The 18343-nt window shown below is 43.2% G+C and overlaps 1 protein-coding gene and 1 long non-coding RNA gene across 2 annotated transcripts; one reads left to right on the top strand and one right to left on the bottom strand.

Moving 5' to 3' along the window:
- Positions 1-4169: 4169 nt before the first annotated feature.
- On the bottom strand, positions 4170-5200 carry LOC146989257 (uncharacterized). The gene is made up of 6 exons (XR_015035789.1): positions 5107-5200; positions 4911-5017; positions 4651-4770; positions 4516-4563; positions 4345-4428; positions 4170-4255 (listed from the first exon to the last, which is right to left on the bottom strand). It is a non-coding gene; the product is annotated as an uncharacterized LOC146989257 (long non-coding RNA).
- Positions 5201-10342: 5142 nt separating this feature from the next.
- Positions 10343-11738, top strand: LOC146989258 (lipoamide acyltransferase component of branched-chain alpha-keto acid dehydrogenase complex, mitochondrial-like). Its single transcript, XM_085775472.1, has 3 exons — positions 10343-10534; positions 10623-10694; positions 11532-11738. The coding sequence occupies exons 1-3, from the start codon at positions 10367-10369 to the stop codon at positions 11697-11699; spliced, it is 408 nt and encodes a 135-aa protein (XP_085631598.1). The 5' UTR covers positions 10343-10366; the 3' UTR covers positions 11700-11738.
- Positions 11739-18343: the final 6605 nt, after the last annotated feature.

Below are 18343 nucleotides of genomic sequence, written 5' to 3' on the forward strand. Positions count from 1 at the left end.
TGGTTCTGGTTCTGGTTCTGGTCCTGGTTCTGGTCCTGGTTCTGGTCCTGGTTCTGTAGCTGCTAAGTGCCCCCCCCCCTCTCTCCCCTCTCCCCTCCCCTCCCCCCACCAGCTGCTCCCTGACCTGGTTCTGGCTCTGGTCCCGGTCCTGGTCCTGGTCCCGGTCCTGGTCCCGGTCCCGACGTCTTCCTCTGGGCTGCTGGGTAACGATGGTGTCGTAGTTTTTTTTTTTTTTTTTGATACTGACCTTTATTTTGTCTATTTTGTTTTGTTTTGTTTTGTTTCATGTGTTGAAATGTTTGTTGTTTGTTGTTTGTTGTTGTTGATGCTGTCGTGGTTTTGTGTTGGGATGTGGATCTGGATCAGGACTCTTGGACCTGGTTCTGGTCCTGGTTCTGGTTCTGGTCCGACTCATAAACTGTGAAGTGTCTGAACCCTGGTCAAACGAGAAAAAAGAAAAAAAAAGAAAAAAAAAAAAAAACTCAATAAAGTTGAAGTGAACCAAGTCTGAGTCGTTTGTGGTGAGTTCAGGTTCCTCAGAGAACGTGGGAGAAGTCACTTTCTGGTCCTGGACCCAGTTGTTACAAAGGGTTAAAAACTGATCGGATTTTGGATCATTGATCAGATCAAATCTTGAAAATGGATCAAACCTTCATCAGTTTGTGTCGTTCAGAGCTTTTTAGTCGGATCAGGAAAACGTTGATCAGGAACAAAATGGGATTTAAATTAAATGTTATCTGGTCAAATAAACAACATTTATGATGTCGAATATATAAAGTTTTGATTATTTCACAATTAAAGAACTTTTCCCAACAATTAGCAAATTTAATGAGATTTGAAGTTTAAATTTGAAACACATGGGAAAATGTTCCCAATGTATTTGACTGATGTACTGTATATTTGCATTTTTAAAATCTATTTAAACAGCCAGACCAGATGAGATCATTTCTGGCTGTTTAAAAAACACTGGAGAAACAAAAAACCAATCCAACAAAGTATAAATGAAACAATAATGTATTTCAATTAAAAAAAAAAAAAAAAATTCAATTGCTTTATCTAATTATATACAGAACAATACAGTTTGTTGCCAGGGGTAATAGTTACAGGGTATCCGCGGGGTCTAAAAATGTCTAAATTTTCCAAGAGGTCCTGGCTGCAGACCTCCACTGTGAGGTCGCTTCCGGTGCAGGCTCCACTCTCAAGCCGCCTCCACTGTGAGGCCGCTACCGCGGCAGGCTACTCACAAGCCACCGTCACTATCAGGACAGGAAATGCACGGGATACGTTTCAAAATAAAATCGCAAGTACACTTCCGGTTGAATCGCTCTCCTCACAAAAGCATGAATTAGTAAAAATATGATGTAAAATCGATCAATTGCTATAGTATATATAAAATAAATCTTTTGATATGGACAATTGAAGCATTAGCCTTTGTCTTTTTCAAAACAATTCTCATTAATGATTGCCATATTATGTAGACTCTATAGCATACACTGCGCTGCTTAACTGTACAACTTATCATTATGAAAAACAAACGGTGGGTGATAATCGGGGCTCAATTGTCTTTGTGGCCTACTATAAAGCTTAGGATCTTGAAAAGAGGCTAAAATAGTTGATCAATGAAAACAATGTAGGGCAGGAATAACATAGGTCAGTGCACAAATTTAAGTTATTACTCATATTCATAAGCCAACATCTCATAAGCTGTCATAGGCCTATAAGTTTTATTGTGTACTATTACTTCACTGGCTTTTCAATATCATTTAACTTTGACTTTATTGCACTGCTGTTTTACTTTTTTTTCTTCAATTTGTTTTTCTGTTGTATCATTCTGTATTTTTATTCATAACCACCATAAATTTCGAATAGTTTCAAATAGTTTGGTTCTATGTCTATGCTAATGTTCTTGTGCTGCTGGAACACCTAAGTACCACTAGATACAACCCTCTTGATATCTACAGTATAATCCAAGTTAATTATTAAGTGATCAAAGAGAAAAAACATTAAAAAAACACCAAGTCACAACATGATCAATGTTCTGTAGCCCTTTATTTCCAGAACACAAGTCACTCATCTGTGTGACATTCACAGTAGGCCAAACAGTTTCTTTTGTCCATAATTTCTTCACAAAATGTCCACATGTCCTCAGTGGAGAAAAATGTAAATTTGAAGGGCTCCAGGATGGATTCCTTCTCATCGTCGTCCAGTTGTTCTGTCCAAATCCTCCCATACTGCAGAGCAGCCTCAGCCTGGTTCTCCTCCCCCATGCACAGAATATCAGGCAGGCCCACTTTGGCAGAGAACAATTGTTCATTGGCCTCAACCCACTCTGCTGCATGTCTGCAATCATGGAGAATACGATCTTCAACCGAGTCCTATGGAAAAGACAGAAAGATGTCTGTACCATAGCTGCTGCACCAACAGTATCTGACCAATAGATACTGTGAAAAAGCTTACCCATTCCACTGGTGTGTCCTTGTCGGCAGGTCTGACTGAGACCTCAGCCTGCTGCTCTTCATCCTGAAAATATATAGGCAAAATGATCAGTTGTAATATTCAAAACACAAGCTCCAAAAAGAAAAAAAGAAAAGATCCAGCAGTGCCCTCCTCGACATATTAGAGATCATGCAATCATCCAATCATGCATGATCTAGACACTTTATTTTTAAACTGCAGACAGAAGGTCTAACCTCAACTTGTGAATGGCATGTTCTTTAAAGCGACCCCACAATTGCAGTAAAATTGGAAAAAAGATTGGTAAAAAAAATAGGGAAATAGAAATGCTGGTTTCTGACCTGAAACAAAAGAAAAACTCAGATGGAACTCAAACAAAATTTAAATCTGACCTCAGTTATGTCATCCACCTTCCTTTTCATCAGCCTAAACACTGGTGGCACCTCACCTCGCAGGAGGGCTTTTGATGCATCTGTCCAGTGGGCGAACAGCTTTCCATGGCTCAAAAATGATTAAACAATAGAAATAAATAAAACATTTCTTGCAACAATTTCAAGTCAATATCAAAATATTTGCAGTCTCACCTTCCAAGGTCAAAGTTTTCCATAAGGATGATACACCACCACTGTCGCAAAAGTGGCATGTCCATCTGAAAAGTGAAGATAAAAAAACAAAAGCCTCACACCATGTCATAAATGTTTTGTTGTTGTAATTTTGAGCTTACTTTGATTCCATGAATGAACTTACAATAGAAAAGTCATAGGGAGCATCCAGTGTGGTGTAAAAGGCATTCTAGGAATAAAACATAGTAATTTTAGTTTAATGCTGATATCTGTAACGCACACAGAATTGCACAAATAATTAATACCATCAACATGAAGATGCCACAGTCAATCCCGTATGGTTGTCGTGGAAAACCCTAGATATCAGAAAGAAGTCAATTATGTAATTATTGTTTTACAGTATTTAAGTATTCAACTATTAATATATACATACTTTATACTCTTACCTGAATTTGTAATCCAGTTTTCTCTGTCCAGTTGCCAGGATTTAGTGACTGGGAAAGGTTTCTAAAACAGTTGCATTAAAAAGATAAATAATAGTAAATAATATAATGATAAATATGGGCTCTTTTCACATGCATCACTGGTTCCGATTCAGGACAGACCATCCATGCATCCCTTTCCATGCAGTCACACTCCACACATTATTTCAAAAGGCTTTTTTATGGTGCCAGTTTCTTGACTCAATTGTATGAAATACGTTAATGTTGGTAAATCTGTAAAACTAATATAAGATTTATAAGCATGATTTGATACACAAAACTACAATTGTACTTATGTTGCACCATAAAAAGGCTGTCACACAGATCTGAACATGACCTGGTTAAAAAACTAAATATGGAACTCTTTAGAACAGCTTTGGAACATGAACTCCAAAAAGCACACACAAAAAAAGTTTTTGTTAGTGACCTCATCAGCTCCCTCATCTCCTTATCACCAAATCCTAATGGTGCTTCAGCACATTTGGAGTCAAGAAAGACTATTTCTCTCTGTACTGGTTTCAAAACCTGTAATTGTAGTTAGTGACATTTGAACTCAACATTGTGTGAAAGTGCAGCACAACACAATACAACAACAGCACTGCAATAGAAAATGAAGATACTTTTGTTAATATTTGATATAAATTTTCTGTGACATGCAAACCACCTGTGACAGTAAGCATCACTACTTACAGAGAGCAGGAAATGCCCAGGTTTCCACACAGGAATGACAATGGCATCTCTGATTGAAGCATCATTCTAATACAAAGGAAAAGTTCAAAAGCAAACAGGTAAAATACACAAGAAATATAATCTGAATAAAATTCAGTAGGATAAGTTGCACTTACAGGTAAGCTTGCAAGTGGATCACACAATGTTGGTTTTCGCCAGGTTGGTACAATATAGAGGTCAGCAACAAAAATGGTTTTCCCCTGTGTGATACATTTCAAATGTGAGCAAATATCCATAAAATATAAAAAGGAAAAGTATACTACGAAAACAATATTTATGTTTTATACCTGTGATTGAGCAATTTTCTCAATAACTTCAAAGCACGCATTTCCTATCTGCAAACCAAACAAAAAACAAAAACTTGGCAGTGACATACAAACATGATTAGCTCACAATTAAAATGGGTTCAAATGTTAACTCACGGTTGATTCCATTTCCTTGTTCAATCCAAGCCCCCAGAAGTCAGCTCGGGTCAGGCAACTTTTTCTTGTTTTTACAATGAGCTCGCCCGCTTGGTTGTCAGTGTCCAATACGTATTTAAGCTGATTGTTGAAGAAGAAAAAAAAATCATAGCAAGCATATTTAAATTTATAAACATAGGAACATGGGTGGTAGGGCGTCAAGATGAGAAGCACGTATCTGTCTAATATATCACACAGCTGTTTTTTTCAAGAACACATACCAGCTGCTCTTGGGCAGGATGAAGCTTGAAGGACCATGATGATCGGCATGGTCTCACATTCTCACTTTTTGTGATCGTTTCACAATGTGGTCCACAGGCATTAGTGTCTATCAAAAAAAGGAATTAACATAAAATCTTGCCAATACTATTTTGTGTTGATTTAAAAAAAACAACCAAAAAAAAAAAAAACACCTACCTGTGTTTGGGTCAGTGGGGAGCACATGGAGCTGCTGAGATGTTCCAGCTACTGCAGGATGATGCTGTGTAGGCATATCAGGTGCTGGGGGTCCTGAGGTTTAAGAAATCATTATCAGGCAACATAAGCATTATATTTCCAATTACCACAAAGAAACAAAACATATGTCTTTAAAATACTTTTTACCAAATACTGCTTGTCCAAATTTGTCCAGTGTGATGTCTTGCAAACGATGCGACTCACGTCCTCTCTGTAGTTGCTTTTCTAAAAGCTGTACATTCGTTTTGTTGTTTCTGTGATGTATTAGGTTTCTCATCAAAAAAACGTGTGTTGAGGATGCCATGTTATTGAGGAAGTAGTTGTTTTTGCGCATACATGAAAAAAGTTGTTCGGCCACTTGGCTATTCAATGAACCCTGAAGTTCTGGAACCAGGTTGATCCTCCTCAACACTTCCTGTGGGTCTTTGGTATTGGCCTCATGGAATTTGTCATACAAGACATAGTGGTCTGGGGAGCCAGTGCATGGATGCCCATCTTTATCAGGATTCTGCAACATTTCAGTCAGCCATGGTAGGGAGATCTTGAGTTTGTTCTGCTGAGCTGCTGTGATGTTCTGTGGTGTCGATGCAGCCAATCTCCCTTCATGTGGTTGGAAAGGTATCACAGTTGGACAACGTAGGTTGACATGAGTTGCCAGACCCCGAGCAAAGTCATAAACTGCGACATTTGGCAGATGTTTCCAGGATAGAAGGAGATCAGCAAAATCTCGTGGAGACTCTGCACGCAGGTTAAACTTTAAACTGTACACCACACCATGTGGGCAGAGAATCACTGACCACCCACCTTCAATGGAAAATTGAAGAAGAAAAAAAAATTAATAATAAATGAGCAAGTAGCTCATCGTAGGTATTTATTGTGCAGTTAAATGTGACCCTTACCAGATGCTCCCCAGATTTTCTGGAATATCTTGTCGTATGAGTGTCGTGTCTTCATCTCTTGCCTAAGTCTAAGAATCAGATCCATCCGCGATCCCTTTGCATCCAAATTACAGGCCTTGCACAGTTTACGCACAGTTGAAACCTTTTGAAATACAGACAAGAAATAAAAGTAAGATGTTACTGCACAATGCAAATCAAACAAACATACATGCATACACAACAACTCTACCTTCTGCTTCATGAGCTCATCCACCAGCCGGTCCTCTGACACCATACTGACTTCAGCTTCAGTGGAGGACTTGGCAGAGGATGCTTTTTCAAATTCTGTGTTTAATGCCATCTCCGATTTACGTGTGTTCCTTCCTATCCATGGGCCCCAGTACTCATAACTAGGTCTTACACTGAAGCTGTTCTTTGCACGACCTGTGAAAAGTACACGTTACATTCTTAATATGCTACAGTGCATTGCATCATTAAGTTAGGGTAATTACTAATTTAAGGAAACATTAATATGTACATACTTTGGACAAAGCCACGAGAAATCATCTCCAGCTGTACAGAGTCCCAGAACTCTTCAATGTTGACTTCACCAGTGAAGTTCTCTGGGGCATCTTTAATGTCACTCACTGAAAAACAGTAATTAATTTAACTAGTTTTGAAAATACTATGATATAACTCCCACCCAACACACAAGACACTGTGACTTACCAGGGAAGTTGAACACTCCTTTTTTGTGTAAGTCCATAACAACTACTGGAGGATAGTAGCCACAGCAAACACAAGAAAAGGAGTAGTCATGGCTTGTCAATGCCTCAAAGTGGCAGTATGCATGCAGAACTGCATCTCTGTCAGGAATTGTCACCTTTCTTAGGCCTTCAATTGCATTTACTACCTTGGATACTGAGACGTTGTTCTATAGAAGAGGCAAAAACAAAACAAAAAAAACATGTTACATAAGATTTATGAAGACAAATATACCCACACACATATTTAAGTATTTGTCATAAAAAATATACTGTACATACCTGTAGGTTAAGTCTCAGGTATACACAAAGTTCCAGGGTCAATATTGTATGGTCATCAAAGTTATGTAGACCGTCTTGCCATTCCTGGTACCTATAGGTTATGTGACACACTGGACATCGCCGGAAATAGGTCGATACATCTGGTGTAAATAAATCATGAATATATCATTAGCATTGTTACATTCTCTACAAACTGCCATAATAGCAGACAAAACACAAATTACTTACTTTCAATTACACCATTCATGGTGATTATCCTGGCCTTTCTGGAGATTCTTGATGACTCTTCAAGATTTACAGGTCCTGGACAGAGTGCACAAACTGTCTCTGCTGGCTGCAACTCTGTGACATAGTCTGTGAGTGCTTTTGGTTTTATAACGTCATCTGGCAGGTTAGCTGGAAGTTTTTTATGTCCGTATATATACTCTACAAGTCGTTTGAAGACTTCTGCTGATGGTGGATAGACAGTATCTGGGTGCTTTTTTGGTGTACTGGTGCTGGTTTCCTCTGTTCTGAACACATCGGGGTTGGTTTGAAATAAATGCCATTTGCTTATGTTTTTGTGGACACATGACATCCTTGGTTTGGCACAAGGGCAATGCCATGTGTTTGCTGATGAATTGTATGTTACAAATATCCTCCCGAGGCGACTGTAATAGTGTAAAGTTGGCTCATAACAAAAGTGCTTTGAGCTTTCCTCAAATGACACCTGAACACAGAGAGGGACATGTGCTGCCTGTGCATTTTCTTGCCTTTTAATACAGGTTGACTTTTTTGCGTCACCAAAAAATTTTAAGCGCACCATCTCTGATAAAATATCTTCTCTAAGGCATTCTTCAGTGGCTATGTCTGTACTGTATTGCAAAGAGCGGATGTGTTCACAGTGTGTAAAAATTAATCCACTTCGTGATGCCATTTTGGAATACTGCTTGCATTCTTCCAACTCACACTGAACCTTGTGTACTCGACCCCAGGTTTTGCTCTGTACATGTATGGGGATTGAAAAGCCATGTCCTCCTTTTTGGACTGCAGAGATCCCAGTCTTAAATTTGTTGAATTATTGTGTTCAAGTCTTAAATAATTTTAGACAGGTCTTAAATGTTCTTATGCCCACCATGGGCGAGCATTTCACTCGCATTTGCCCCTAAAAAAAAATACATGTGTGAACCGGGAAAATCACAAAAACAGAAAGAGCACAACCTGCGATTGGTCAAAAACTACAAATCCCACAATTCTCTGGCCTCAACAATAACAGTAGTTAGTGTAAGTAAGGGAGAGTGGAGCTGTCGGTGAAAAGAGGAAACAACGCCACGTCTGGTCCTGTTCTATGTTGTCCGTTCACACCGTCACCGTTTATTCGTTACGTCCGCGGTGTAAAAGGCCGTGACGCAAAGACGCGATTAGGCGCGAGACGCGATTAGGCGCGCGACGCGGTAGACGCGACTTTTTTTTTTGCGACGCAATACACGCGATTCTTTTATGGCGACGGGACCATCGCGTCTTCGTCTATTTCATCGAGGAACGCTTTTTTTTCGCGCGAGCTTTGACGCGCGACCAAACGCGAGATACGCGAGATACGCGATTTGACGCTCGTTTTGACTCGTGTAAAAAAAAAATCATTTTCACTACAACAATTTTTTTTTTTTTTTTCAAAGGAGGTTAAATCGAAAGCAACTGGACTTAGTTATTTGTCTGAAGACGTTTCACCTTCATCCAAGAGGCTTCATCAGTTCTACGCATCTGACCAGGCTGGGACTGGTCCAACTGGTCTGGAGACTCAGTATAAGTCCGGTTGCTGAGACTTTAGAGTCAAAGAGGAGCAGTGCGTCGCTGTGTCGGACTGTTTGGATTTAATGAAGAAGCTGCACAGAGTCAGGTGAGCAGAAGCTGCACGGTGTCCTCCCGTATTTTACCTGGGTCGCTACCGGAGCTTGATATGGAGAAAAAACTAACGCCAGGCGCACGTCGCGGTGAAACCGAGAACAGCTGAGTTTTCCTCCTCCAGCTGAACAGCTGATCTGTGATCTGTGGTGAAGACGTACAGAGACCTGCCACTGTGTCACGGTGCATTAATATAAACTCTGTCCTCAGACTGTCCTGACTGTCCCTGAACACCACACAGAGACAACATGGAGCTGTGTGAGGTTGAGTTTTATTTATCATGATAATTAATACATACTTAGTAACAAGCCTGTAAGTTCAACACATCAGTATGCTACTGTGATTTAACTAGCCTAGTTAAATAAAAAGATGTAGTTTAATACCATAATATCTAGGGCTGACCAAAGGCCAATGTCTTTACTTCATGTGTCAAATATTTATTACTTGTTGCTACGACTCATTTTAGCTTCTTTCACCAAACTCCCATGATGCACTGAGCTCCTACATCCCATCCTTAAGCTTCTGTAGGGCTGCTGTGTGTGGACCAGATGCTGCCGTCACCATGACAACGTCCCAACGTGCAGGAGGACACACACGGTCAGAAACTCCAGAGGTCAGAGAGGAGGTGGGAGGTCCTCCGCTCTGATTGGCTGAGAGACCCCGACTCCTCTCCCAGGACCCAGGACCGGCCCAGTCATGTGACTCTGAGTGGGGGGGGGGGGTAAGAGGGTAAGAGGGGGGGTAAGAGGTGGGGGTATCTGTCGGTCACATGACCTGGAGACTCTGACTAAAATTAACCAGCAGCTGATCTGATCTCCTCTGTCCTCTCTCTAACAATGTGTTCATCGAAGCAGAGAGAATTACAAAATTTAAACTGTGAGCCTCTCATTGCGGCCAGGTCTCTTCCTGCCGCCCATTGACTCTAATACAAAGAGAAGCAGGAGGGACCCCTGTTTATAACTTGCAAGTGTTTCCAAAATATTTACTGTAGAAACACCAAAATCATACCAAAGTGTTCAGGAAATCCTTATGACGACCACGGTCTGCTTCTTTTTCTGATAGGAGCTACCATTTGGTCAGAATAAGCCCAAATGTGAGACCAGCGCAGAGGCAGAAAATAACCCTTTTTCTCTACATTTCGTATGTTTGTGTCACTGAAAACATCTGGCCCAGATAAAAAAGTTCTTGGTTTGAAAGTCTGTCCCAACTGAATTTGTAGCTGAATATCCCTTTAACAGCAGATCAGACCTGTTATGTGTCAGATAATCATTAATCAGTTGTCATTGATCAGGTTTCCCAGAATCCGATCAGATCACTGGGTCTGGATCAGTCTGACCCGGTTACTTCACATCATTTATATCTAATCACCTTGGTGTGTCTCTTTGCCCTCAGGCGTCCCACAACATCGGGCTGGCGATGGACACGAGTCAGGGTCTGCTGGTGCCCAACGTGAAGAACGTGCAGCTGCTCAGCGTGTTCGACATCGCCCAGGAGCTGAACCGGCTGCAGACGCTCGGCGCCGTGGGGCAGCTGGGAACGTCGGAGCTGACGGGGGGAACGTTCACCCTGTCCAACATCGGATCAGTGAGTCCAGACGCCGCCGCTCTGAGGACGGAGACGGACTCTAGACCCGCTCTAACCACAACCTGTTTCCTCTGTGTGTGTGTTGTAGATCGGAGGGACGTACGCCAAACCAGTCATCCTCCCTCCTGAGGTCGCCATCGGAGCGCTGGGGAAAATGCAGGTGAGTTCCAGACTTTCCAACGACCTATGAACACACCACAGAGGTCAAAGTACTTAGATAAGCCAAGCCCCGCCCCCTTCCTGTGTGTGTGTGCAGGGTATATAATAAAAAAAGAAAGAAAGGTAATTAGAGTTTAAAGGGATAGTTCAACATTTTGTCAAATTGGCCCATTGCCATAATCCAGAGCAGAGCTGCGAGCTGCTCAGAGCTACGCTACGGAGGCTCATTATGGGATTTCTTGGTTTCCCTCATCAAACTCATCAAATACACAATCCAACAACTCCACAACGCTCTGGTGGACAAGTTGTGAGCTGCACATTCACCACGCTATGAGATAATAACACAACGTTACCAGACAGAGTTGTTTTAGAGGGAAATTCGTGCAAAACCGCTGATGCGCGTTGCCTTCAGGGACAGTTTTTCATCAAACAGTCTCTGTATTTCCCTCTAAAACAACTCTGTGTGGTAACGTTGTGTTATTATCTCATAGCGTGGTGAATGTGCAGCTCACAACTTGTCCACCAGAGCGTTGTGGAGTTGTTGGATTGTGTATTTGATGAGAAATCCCATGAGCCTCCGTAGCGTAGCTCTGAGCAGCTCACGGCTCTGCTCCGCCGTTCTAAAAATAACTTGCACCGACAACTAAAGGTAACTAACGAACCTACTGCTATGACTATAGGGATTATGGCAATGGGCCAATTTGACAAAATGTTGAACTATAATGTATATAGCGGGAAAAAAAATCTTCATTTGTTTTGAAAACTTGGGGCCGAATGCTAATTCCAACGCTGTGTGTGTGTGTGTGTGTGTGTGTGTGTGTGTGTGTGTGTTTCTCAGGTGCTGCCCCGGTTCGGCGCCGGCGGTCAGGTGGTCCCGGCTCACATCATGGCGGTCAGCTGGTCGGCGGATCACCGCATCATCGACGGCGCCACCATGTGCCGCTTCTCCAACCTGTGGCGGGAATACCTGGAGAACCCGGCCAGCATGGTGCTGGACCTCAAGTGACCGGACCCGACCGGATGGAACCGGATGGAACCGGATGGAACCGGATGGAACCGGATGGAACCGGATGGAACCGGACCGCCAACACTAACACACCTTCACCTCTCCCCCTTCGCCGCCATCGCCACCGCCGCCGCTGCTGCTGCCTTCATCATCATCTTCTTCTCTTTCTTCTTTTCTCTTATTTCCTTGTTGCCTTTGAGCGAGTTGCGGCGGCGGCGCGATGCGGCGGGGGAGGGGCCAGCCTGTCAATCATGTCGTTTCCATGACAACCACTCATTCACTCACTCACCCCCTTACTCTCTCTCTCACTCACTCTCTCTCTCTCGGTTGGAGGTTTAGAGGTTTTTGTAGTTTTTGGTCCAAGTTGAACCAGGGTTCAGCTCTTCAGGTGCTGGTGGTCTGGTTTTCTGAGTCCAGAACCAGGACCAACCGCTCTGTGAAAGGTCCACAAAGTCTCCGCTGATCATCAGGACCAGAACTTCACATGGTTCTGGTTCTGGTCCCGGTCCTGGTCCTGGTCCTGGTCCGATCTGGTCCCGACTGACTGAACTGTGTGTAAATGAACCGGTGGACCTGCTGCTGGTTCTGGACCCGTCTGACTGTTACTGCTCCTCCAGCTCCTGAGGGGAAGACCTGGTCCTGGTCCTGGTTCTGGTTCTGGTTCTGGTCCTGGTTCTGGTTCTGGTCCTGGTTCTGGTCCTGGTTCTGTAGCTGCTAAGTGCCCCCCCCCCCCTCTCTCCCCTCTCCCCTCCCCTCCCCTCCCCCCACCAGCTGCTCCCTGACCTGGTCCTGGTCCTGGTCCCGGTCCTGGTCCCGGTCCCGACGTCTTCCTCTGGGCTGCTGGGTAACGATGGTGTCGTAGTTTTTTTTTTTTTTTGATACTGACCTTTATTTTGTCTATTTTGTTTTGTTTTGTTTTGTTTCATGTGTTGAAATGTTTGTTGTTTGTTGTTTGTTGTTGTTGATGCTGTCGTGGTTTTGTGTGGGGATGTGGATCCAGATCAGGACTCTTGGACCTGGTTCCTGGTCCTGGTTCTGGTTCTGGTCCGACTCATAAACTGTGAAGTGTCTGAACCCTGGTCAAACGAGAAAAAAGAAAAAAAAAGAAAAAAAAAAAAACTCAATAAAGTTGAAGTGAACCAAGTCTGAGTCGTTTGTGGTGAGTTCAGGTTCCTCAGAGAACGTGGGAGAAGTCACTTTCTGGTCCTGGACCCAGTTGTTACAAAGGGTTAAAAACTGATCGGATTTTGGATCATTGATCAGATCAAATCTTGAAAATGGATCAAACCTTCATCAGTTTGTGTCGTTCAGAGCTTTTTAGTCGGATCAGGAAAACGTTGATCCAGAACATCAGGATTATTCTGATCCCAGCAGTTTGGTGGATTCAGGAACAAAATGGGATTTAAATGAAATGTTATCTGGTCAAATAAACAACATTTATAATGTAGAATATATAAAGTTTTGATTATTTCACAATTGAAGAACTTTTTCCCAACAATTAGCAAATTTAATGAGATTTGAAGTTTAAATTTGAAACACATGGGGAAATGTTCCCAATGTATTTGACTGATGTACTGTATATTTGCATTTTTAAAATCTATTTAAACAGCCAGACCAGATGAGATCATTTCTGGCTGTTTAAAAAACACTGAAGAAACAAAAAACCAATCCAACAAAGTATAAATGAAACAGTAATCTCTTTCAATGAAAAAAACATTTTTTTAATTGCTTTATATATATATACGGTATATATATATAATTATATACAGAACAATACAATTCTCTTTCTCTTTCTTGTTTTTGTTTTGTAGTTTTATTGAGATTTTTGGGGATTATTCTGTTATATGTATTTTAGTGATTATGTATGTAGTTGGTATATTTGTGTTTAATTTTTGTATGTTGTTATTTATTTGAGTCTGATGTAAAGGATTTATATCCTGTATCAGATGTTTTTCATTAAAATTAAATTAAATTTCATTAAATACATTTTTTGCCAGGGGTAATAGTTACAGGGTATCCGCGGGGTCTTAAAAAGTCAAAAATTTGAAAATCTAAATTTTAGGCCTTAAAATGTCTTAAATTTGTTGAATTATTGTGTTCAAGTCTTAAATAATTTTAGACAGGTCTTAAATGTTCTTATGCCCACCATGGGCGAGCATTTCACTCGCATTTGCCCCTAAAAAAAAATACATGTGTGAACCGGGAAAATCACAAAAACAGAAAGAGCACAACCTGCGATTGGTCAAAAACTACAAATCCCACAATTCTCTGGCCTCAACAATAACAGTAGTTAGTGTAAGTAAGGGAGAGTGGAGCTGTCGGTGAAAAGAGGAAACAACGCCACGTCTGGTCCTGTTCTATGTTGTTCGTTCACACCGTAACCGTTTATTCGTTACGTCCGCGGTGTAAAAGGCCGTAACGCAAAGACGCGATTAGGCGCGAGACGCGATTAGGCGCGCGACGCGGTATACGCGACTTTTTTTTTTGCGACGTGTAGTGGGTCTGAATAGCCACATATAGTTTATTACTTTAACAGACACCCCCTCTTTTTCATTTTAATATTTGAACCTTTATTTGAAACTTTATAAACTCAGTTTTGCAGAAAGCATTACCACTTTGCGCCAGTAGATGGTGCTTTAACACCAGTGGGTCCAGCAAATAGTTTCTGCTCTGCTTTGCTCTGCGCATGTGCAGAGAATAAACCTGCTGAGCAGCAGTAGCATGAGCTAACAGCTCTCGTGTCCTGTGTTTGGATCCACAGGTATGTAAAATGTATTAATTGTACAGTTTTGTTCAGTTAAACTATGTAACAACATAAGGCGAAGCCGTGAAGGGAAGCTAAGCATAGTAGGATGTTGAAATATGTACTTTATCGTCGTTGTTTACTATCGGGCGTTCATGTCCGCAAAAGGTCGGGTAAACCTGAATGAGTGTATATGTGTGTGTGTGTGAGCAGTTCCGACCATAAACGTTGCCTGCTAGAGTTATTGTTTATTAATATTTTTCTGAGAGTAATTCGTACGGTATTTACAGTGTTGTGTATTATGAAATGTGAACATTAAGCGCATGTGCAGAGAATAAACCTGCTGAGCAGCAGTAGCATGAGCTAACAGCTCTCGTGTCCTGTGTTTGGATCCACAGATAAACTGTTAGCACCGTAACTCAGCCGCTCAGTGCCCGCCGCCTGAGAGGCTCATGCTGCCGGTCCAGAGACCCCTAGCTCTGGCGCCGGTAACATTTGGGGGCTCGGTCCGGGATGAGTTAGCATTCCTGCCAGTGAAGTGAGTGTCGCGACGACGTGAAACGGTGCCCAAAGCTTCAGGGAAGGCTGCTGCAGTCCAGAGCGTCATCCAGAGAGCGGAAGTCACCAGAGTAACGCCACAATGGCCACTGTCACCCCACGGCGGATGCTGATCTTCAAGATCCAGAAGAGTCTTTCATATTTGAATGCAGAACAGCTTCGTGCAATCGTGAGTTCAATAGACGATGGCAGCATAACTCACCACATTAAAGACTTGAGCGAACCAGAACTGTATGACCTGATTGTGGACTACCTCAGGAGTGAGAAATTAAGTGCTATGGAAGATGAGGGCATGGCTCAACTCCTTATCCTAAATGACTTGCTGAGTGACCTGCTGGCCACAGACCTGGGTGAAAGTGAAGCTAGCCGGACTGCGCAGGAGACAGGACAGCCAGGGGAGGATCCATCACCCCACGAGGAGCAGCTATCCACTTCACCTCATTCTGAGTATCACGACACAGTCACACAATCCACAACAACCACACACAGCCACAACATTCCCACACAGCCATTACAGATGAACACAGACATTCATCCCCTTTTACCTCCACCACTGGACAAAGACACACACACTACCAGCCCCTCACACAACAGAGACATTCATACACGTCCAGCATCTTCAGGAGGAGGTGGTGGACTGCCGGCGAGGAACTGTGGCACTTCCGCTGTCACCGGGGCTTTCGTCGCGGGGGTTGGTGGTTCTCCCCGTGGTGGAGTGGGCCTGTCGTCCAGCATGGGAGACCAGGTATTGAGGGTGAATGACTTTGCAGCTCTGCTCCCACGCAGAGAATTTAAGCTACATGGTGGACAAATCTCAGATGTTGGGTCAGACATGTCTTATGGTAACCTTTGTAAACAAATTGAAGATGGTATACAGGAAGGGTTCACCGAGTCTGAAGTAATACGCACTGTAATGAAAATCTTAAAACCTGGTGCATTCAGAGAAATGTTAACAAACAAAAGTGATTTAACTGTTGATGAGCTAAAGCGGTTTCTCCGTGCACATATCAGGGACAAAAGCAGCACTGAACTTTTTCAAGAGTTAAGTAATGCTAAACAACAAGACAAAGAGGGTCCTCAGCAATTTCTGTACAGAATGATGGGTTTAAAGCAGCGTGTTTTGTTTGAGTCACAACAGCCTGGTACAGAGTTTAGCTATGACAGAAAGCTTGTTCAGGGTACCTTTCTCCACACTCTGTATCAAGGTCTGAATGAAAAAAATAACCATGTTCGTTATGATCTCAAACCTCTTCTCACAGACTTGCAGGTTAGTGATGACTTTCTTTTGGACCAAATCACCAAGTCCACCAGTGAGGAGACAGAGAGACTCAGACGCCTTGGCACAGTAGCTAAAAACCGACCAGTGACTGTGAGCCCAGCTCAGCTTGACTGTAGTGACTCAACTAAGCAGACTAGAGTTGACACTGAGTTACAGGCTAACCGTGCCGCTATTAAAGAACTGACTGCACAGGTGTCCTCCCTGACCAAACAACTGGCTCAAGTGGTGAGGCCTGCTGACACTACCACCCCTGTGAACACACACTCAGCCACAGCCCAGCCACTGCCACCAACACCTGAAGCCCGTGGCAGATGCAGCAACTGTGTTCAGCAGGGCAAGATGAGTTGCCCTCACTGCTTCGTATGTGGCCAAGCTGGACATCGGGCGGTCGGCTGTCTTCAAAGGAGGACATCGGGAAACGGGATGAGGTCACTGGAGAGGGGCAGCCAGTGACCGTGACAGCTAAGGAATCAGCCCAACCCAGCCACTCTAAAACAGCCAGTCCTGTAACAATAAAAACACAATGTCAACCACCAACAAAGAAACGCTTAGCACAGCTCATAGGAAAGCGATGTATGGTCTCATGTGCTATTAATGGTGTCCCTCTTCAGATGTTGCTCGACTCAGGGGCTCAAGTGACGATGGTGGGGAGAGGCTGGATGGAAGAAGCACTCCCCCATGTCCAAATCCAGCCACTTGAATCCCTCCCTCTCGATGAGCCGCTGGTGATTTCTGCAGCAAATGGCACAGATGTTCCCTTTGATGGATGGGCAGAGGTTGAACTCCAAATCGGTAACAAACACTGTGGACATGTCACCATTCAAGTGCCGATGCTAATCAGCCAGAACTGTCTCAACTGTCCTCTCTTAGGCAGCAATGTTTTAGTTGAGATAATCAAAGAACAGAGAAGTGAGGTTGATATTTCTGCTTTATTAAAAGAAACACTAAGCATAAATGACAGTGCTGTAGAAGCCCTTGTTTCTGTTTGCCAGATGTTGACCCCAGGTGAGACAGCTGTGGAGTGCAGTGTGAGAACAGGGAAGATGGGTCTCACTATTCCTGCAGGGCAGATTTGTGAGGTGAGATGCAGAGTCAGAGAATGGCCAGGGGGTGGGGTTACGCTCTTTCAACCCAACTTTGTGAGTAACTGTCCTGAGGGGTTGGATTTGTTTCAGGCCTTAGTTGACGTTCCAAGTGGGTCCTCAAAAATTGTTAAGATACCTGTTCAAAACCCCACTAAGCACGACATCTACCTCCCTAAGAGAACAGTTTTAGGAACATTAGAGGAGGCTACTGAAATTAAACCAGTTAACTGTTTTCCAGGTGGGTTAGAGCCCATGTCCCCTAGCACAGTTAATACATCCTCAGCTCAGGTTAGCACAGACAAACAAAGAGGAACAAGTGAGAAAAATGAGACAGAGGACACAACAAGACAGAGATGGCACCCACCTGTTGATGTGTCGCACCTGGAGAGACATGAACAAAACATTGTCAGAGACATGTTGTATGAGGAGTCAGATGTCTTCGCCAAAGATGATTGTGACATTGGGTGCATCCCAAACCTGCAACTAAAAATCCACCTGAAGGATGACACGCCAGTGCAAACGTCCTACAACTCCGTTCCTAAGCCCTTGTACAAGGAGGTAAAGGACTATGTCCAAAATCTGCTCGACCAGGGCTGGATCAGAAAGTCTGCTTCTTCCTACTCATCTCCAGTCGTCTGTGTTAGGAAGAAGGACAAGAGTTTACGTCTGTGTATTGATTTCAGAGGCTTGAATCGGAAAACCATCCCCGACCGCCACCCTCTCCCACGCATCCAAGACCTGCTAGACAGTCTGGGGGGGTACTCATGGTTCTCCATACTCGACCAGGGTAGTGCGTACCATCAAGGCTTTGTCGAGGAGAGCTCCAGACACCTGACTGCCTTTAGCACACCCTGGGGGCTTTATGAGTGGACCCGCCTCCCATTCGGTCTAACAAACGCCCCCGCGGCCTTTCAAAGATGTATGGAGGGAGTTCTTGACGGGTTAAGGGACGAGTGCTGTTCTCCATATTTGGATGACG

This window comes from Trachurus japonicus, chromosome 4 (assembly GCF_045865225.1).
Source record: "Trachurus japonicus isolate A0001 chromosome 4, Traja_1.0".
Classification (NCBI taxonomy): domain Eukaryota; kingdom Metazoa; phylum Chordata; class Actinopteri; order Carangiformes; family Carangidae; genus Trachurus; species Trachurus japonicus.

Coding starts and splice junctions, on each gene's coding strand:
- LOC146989258 (XM_085775472.1), top strand. CDS start 10,367: ATGGACACGAGTCAGGGTCTGCTGGTGCCCAACGTGAAGAACGTGCAG. Junction 10,535..10,622: donor CCCTGTCCAACATCGGATCA/GTGAGTCCAGAC, acceptor TGTGTGTTGTAG/ATCGGAGGGACGTACGCCAA. Junction 10,695..11,531: donor GAGCGCTGGGGAAAATGCAG/GTGAGTTCCAGA, acceptor TGTGTTTCTCAG/GTGCTGCCCCGGTTCGGCGC.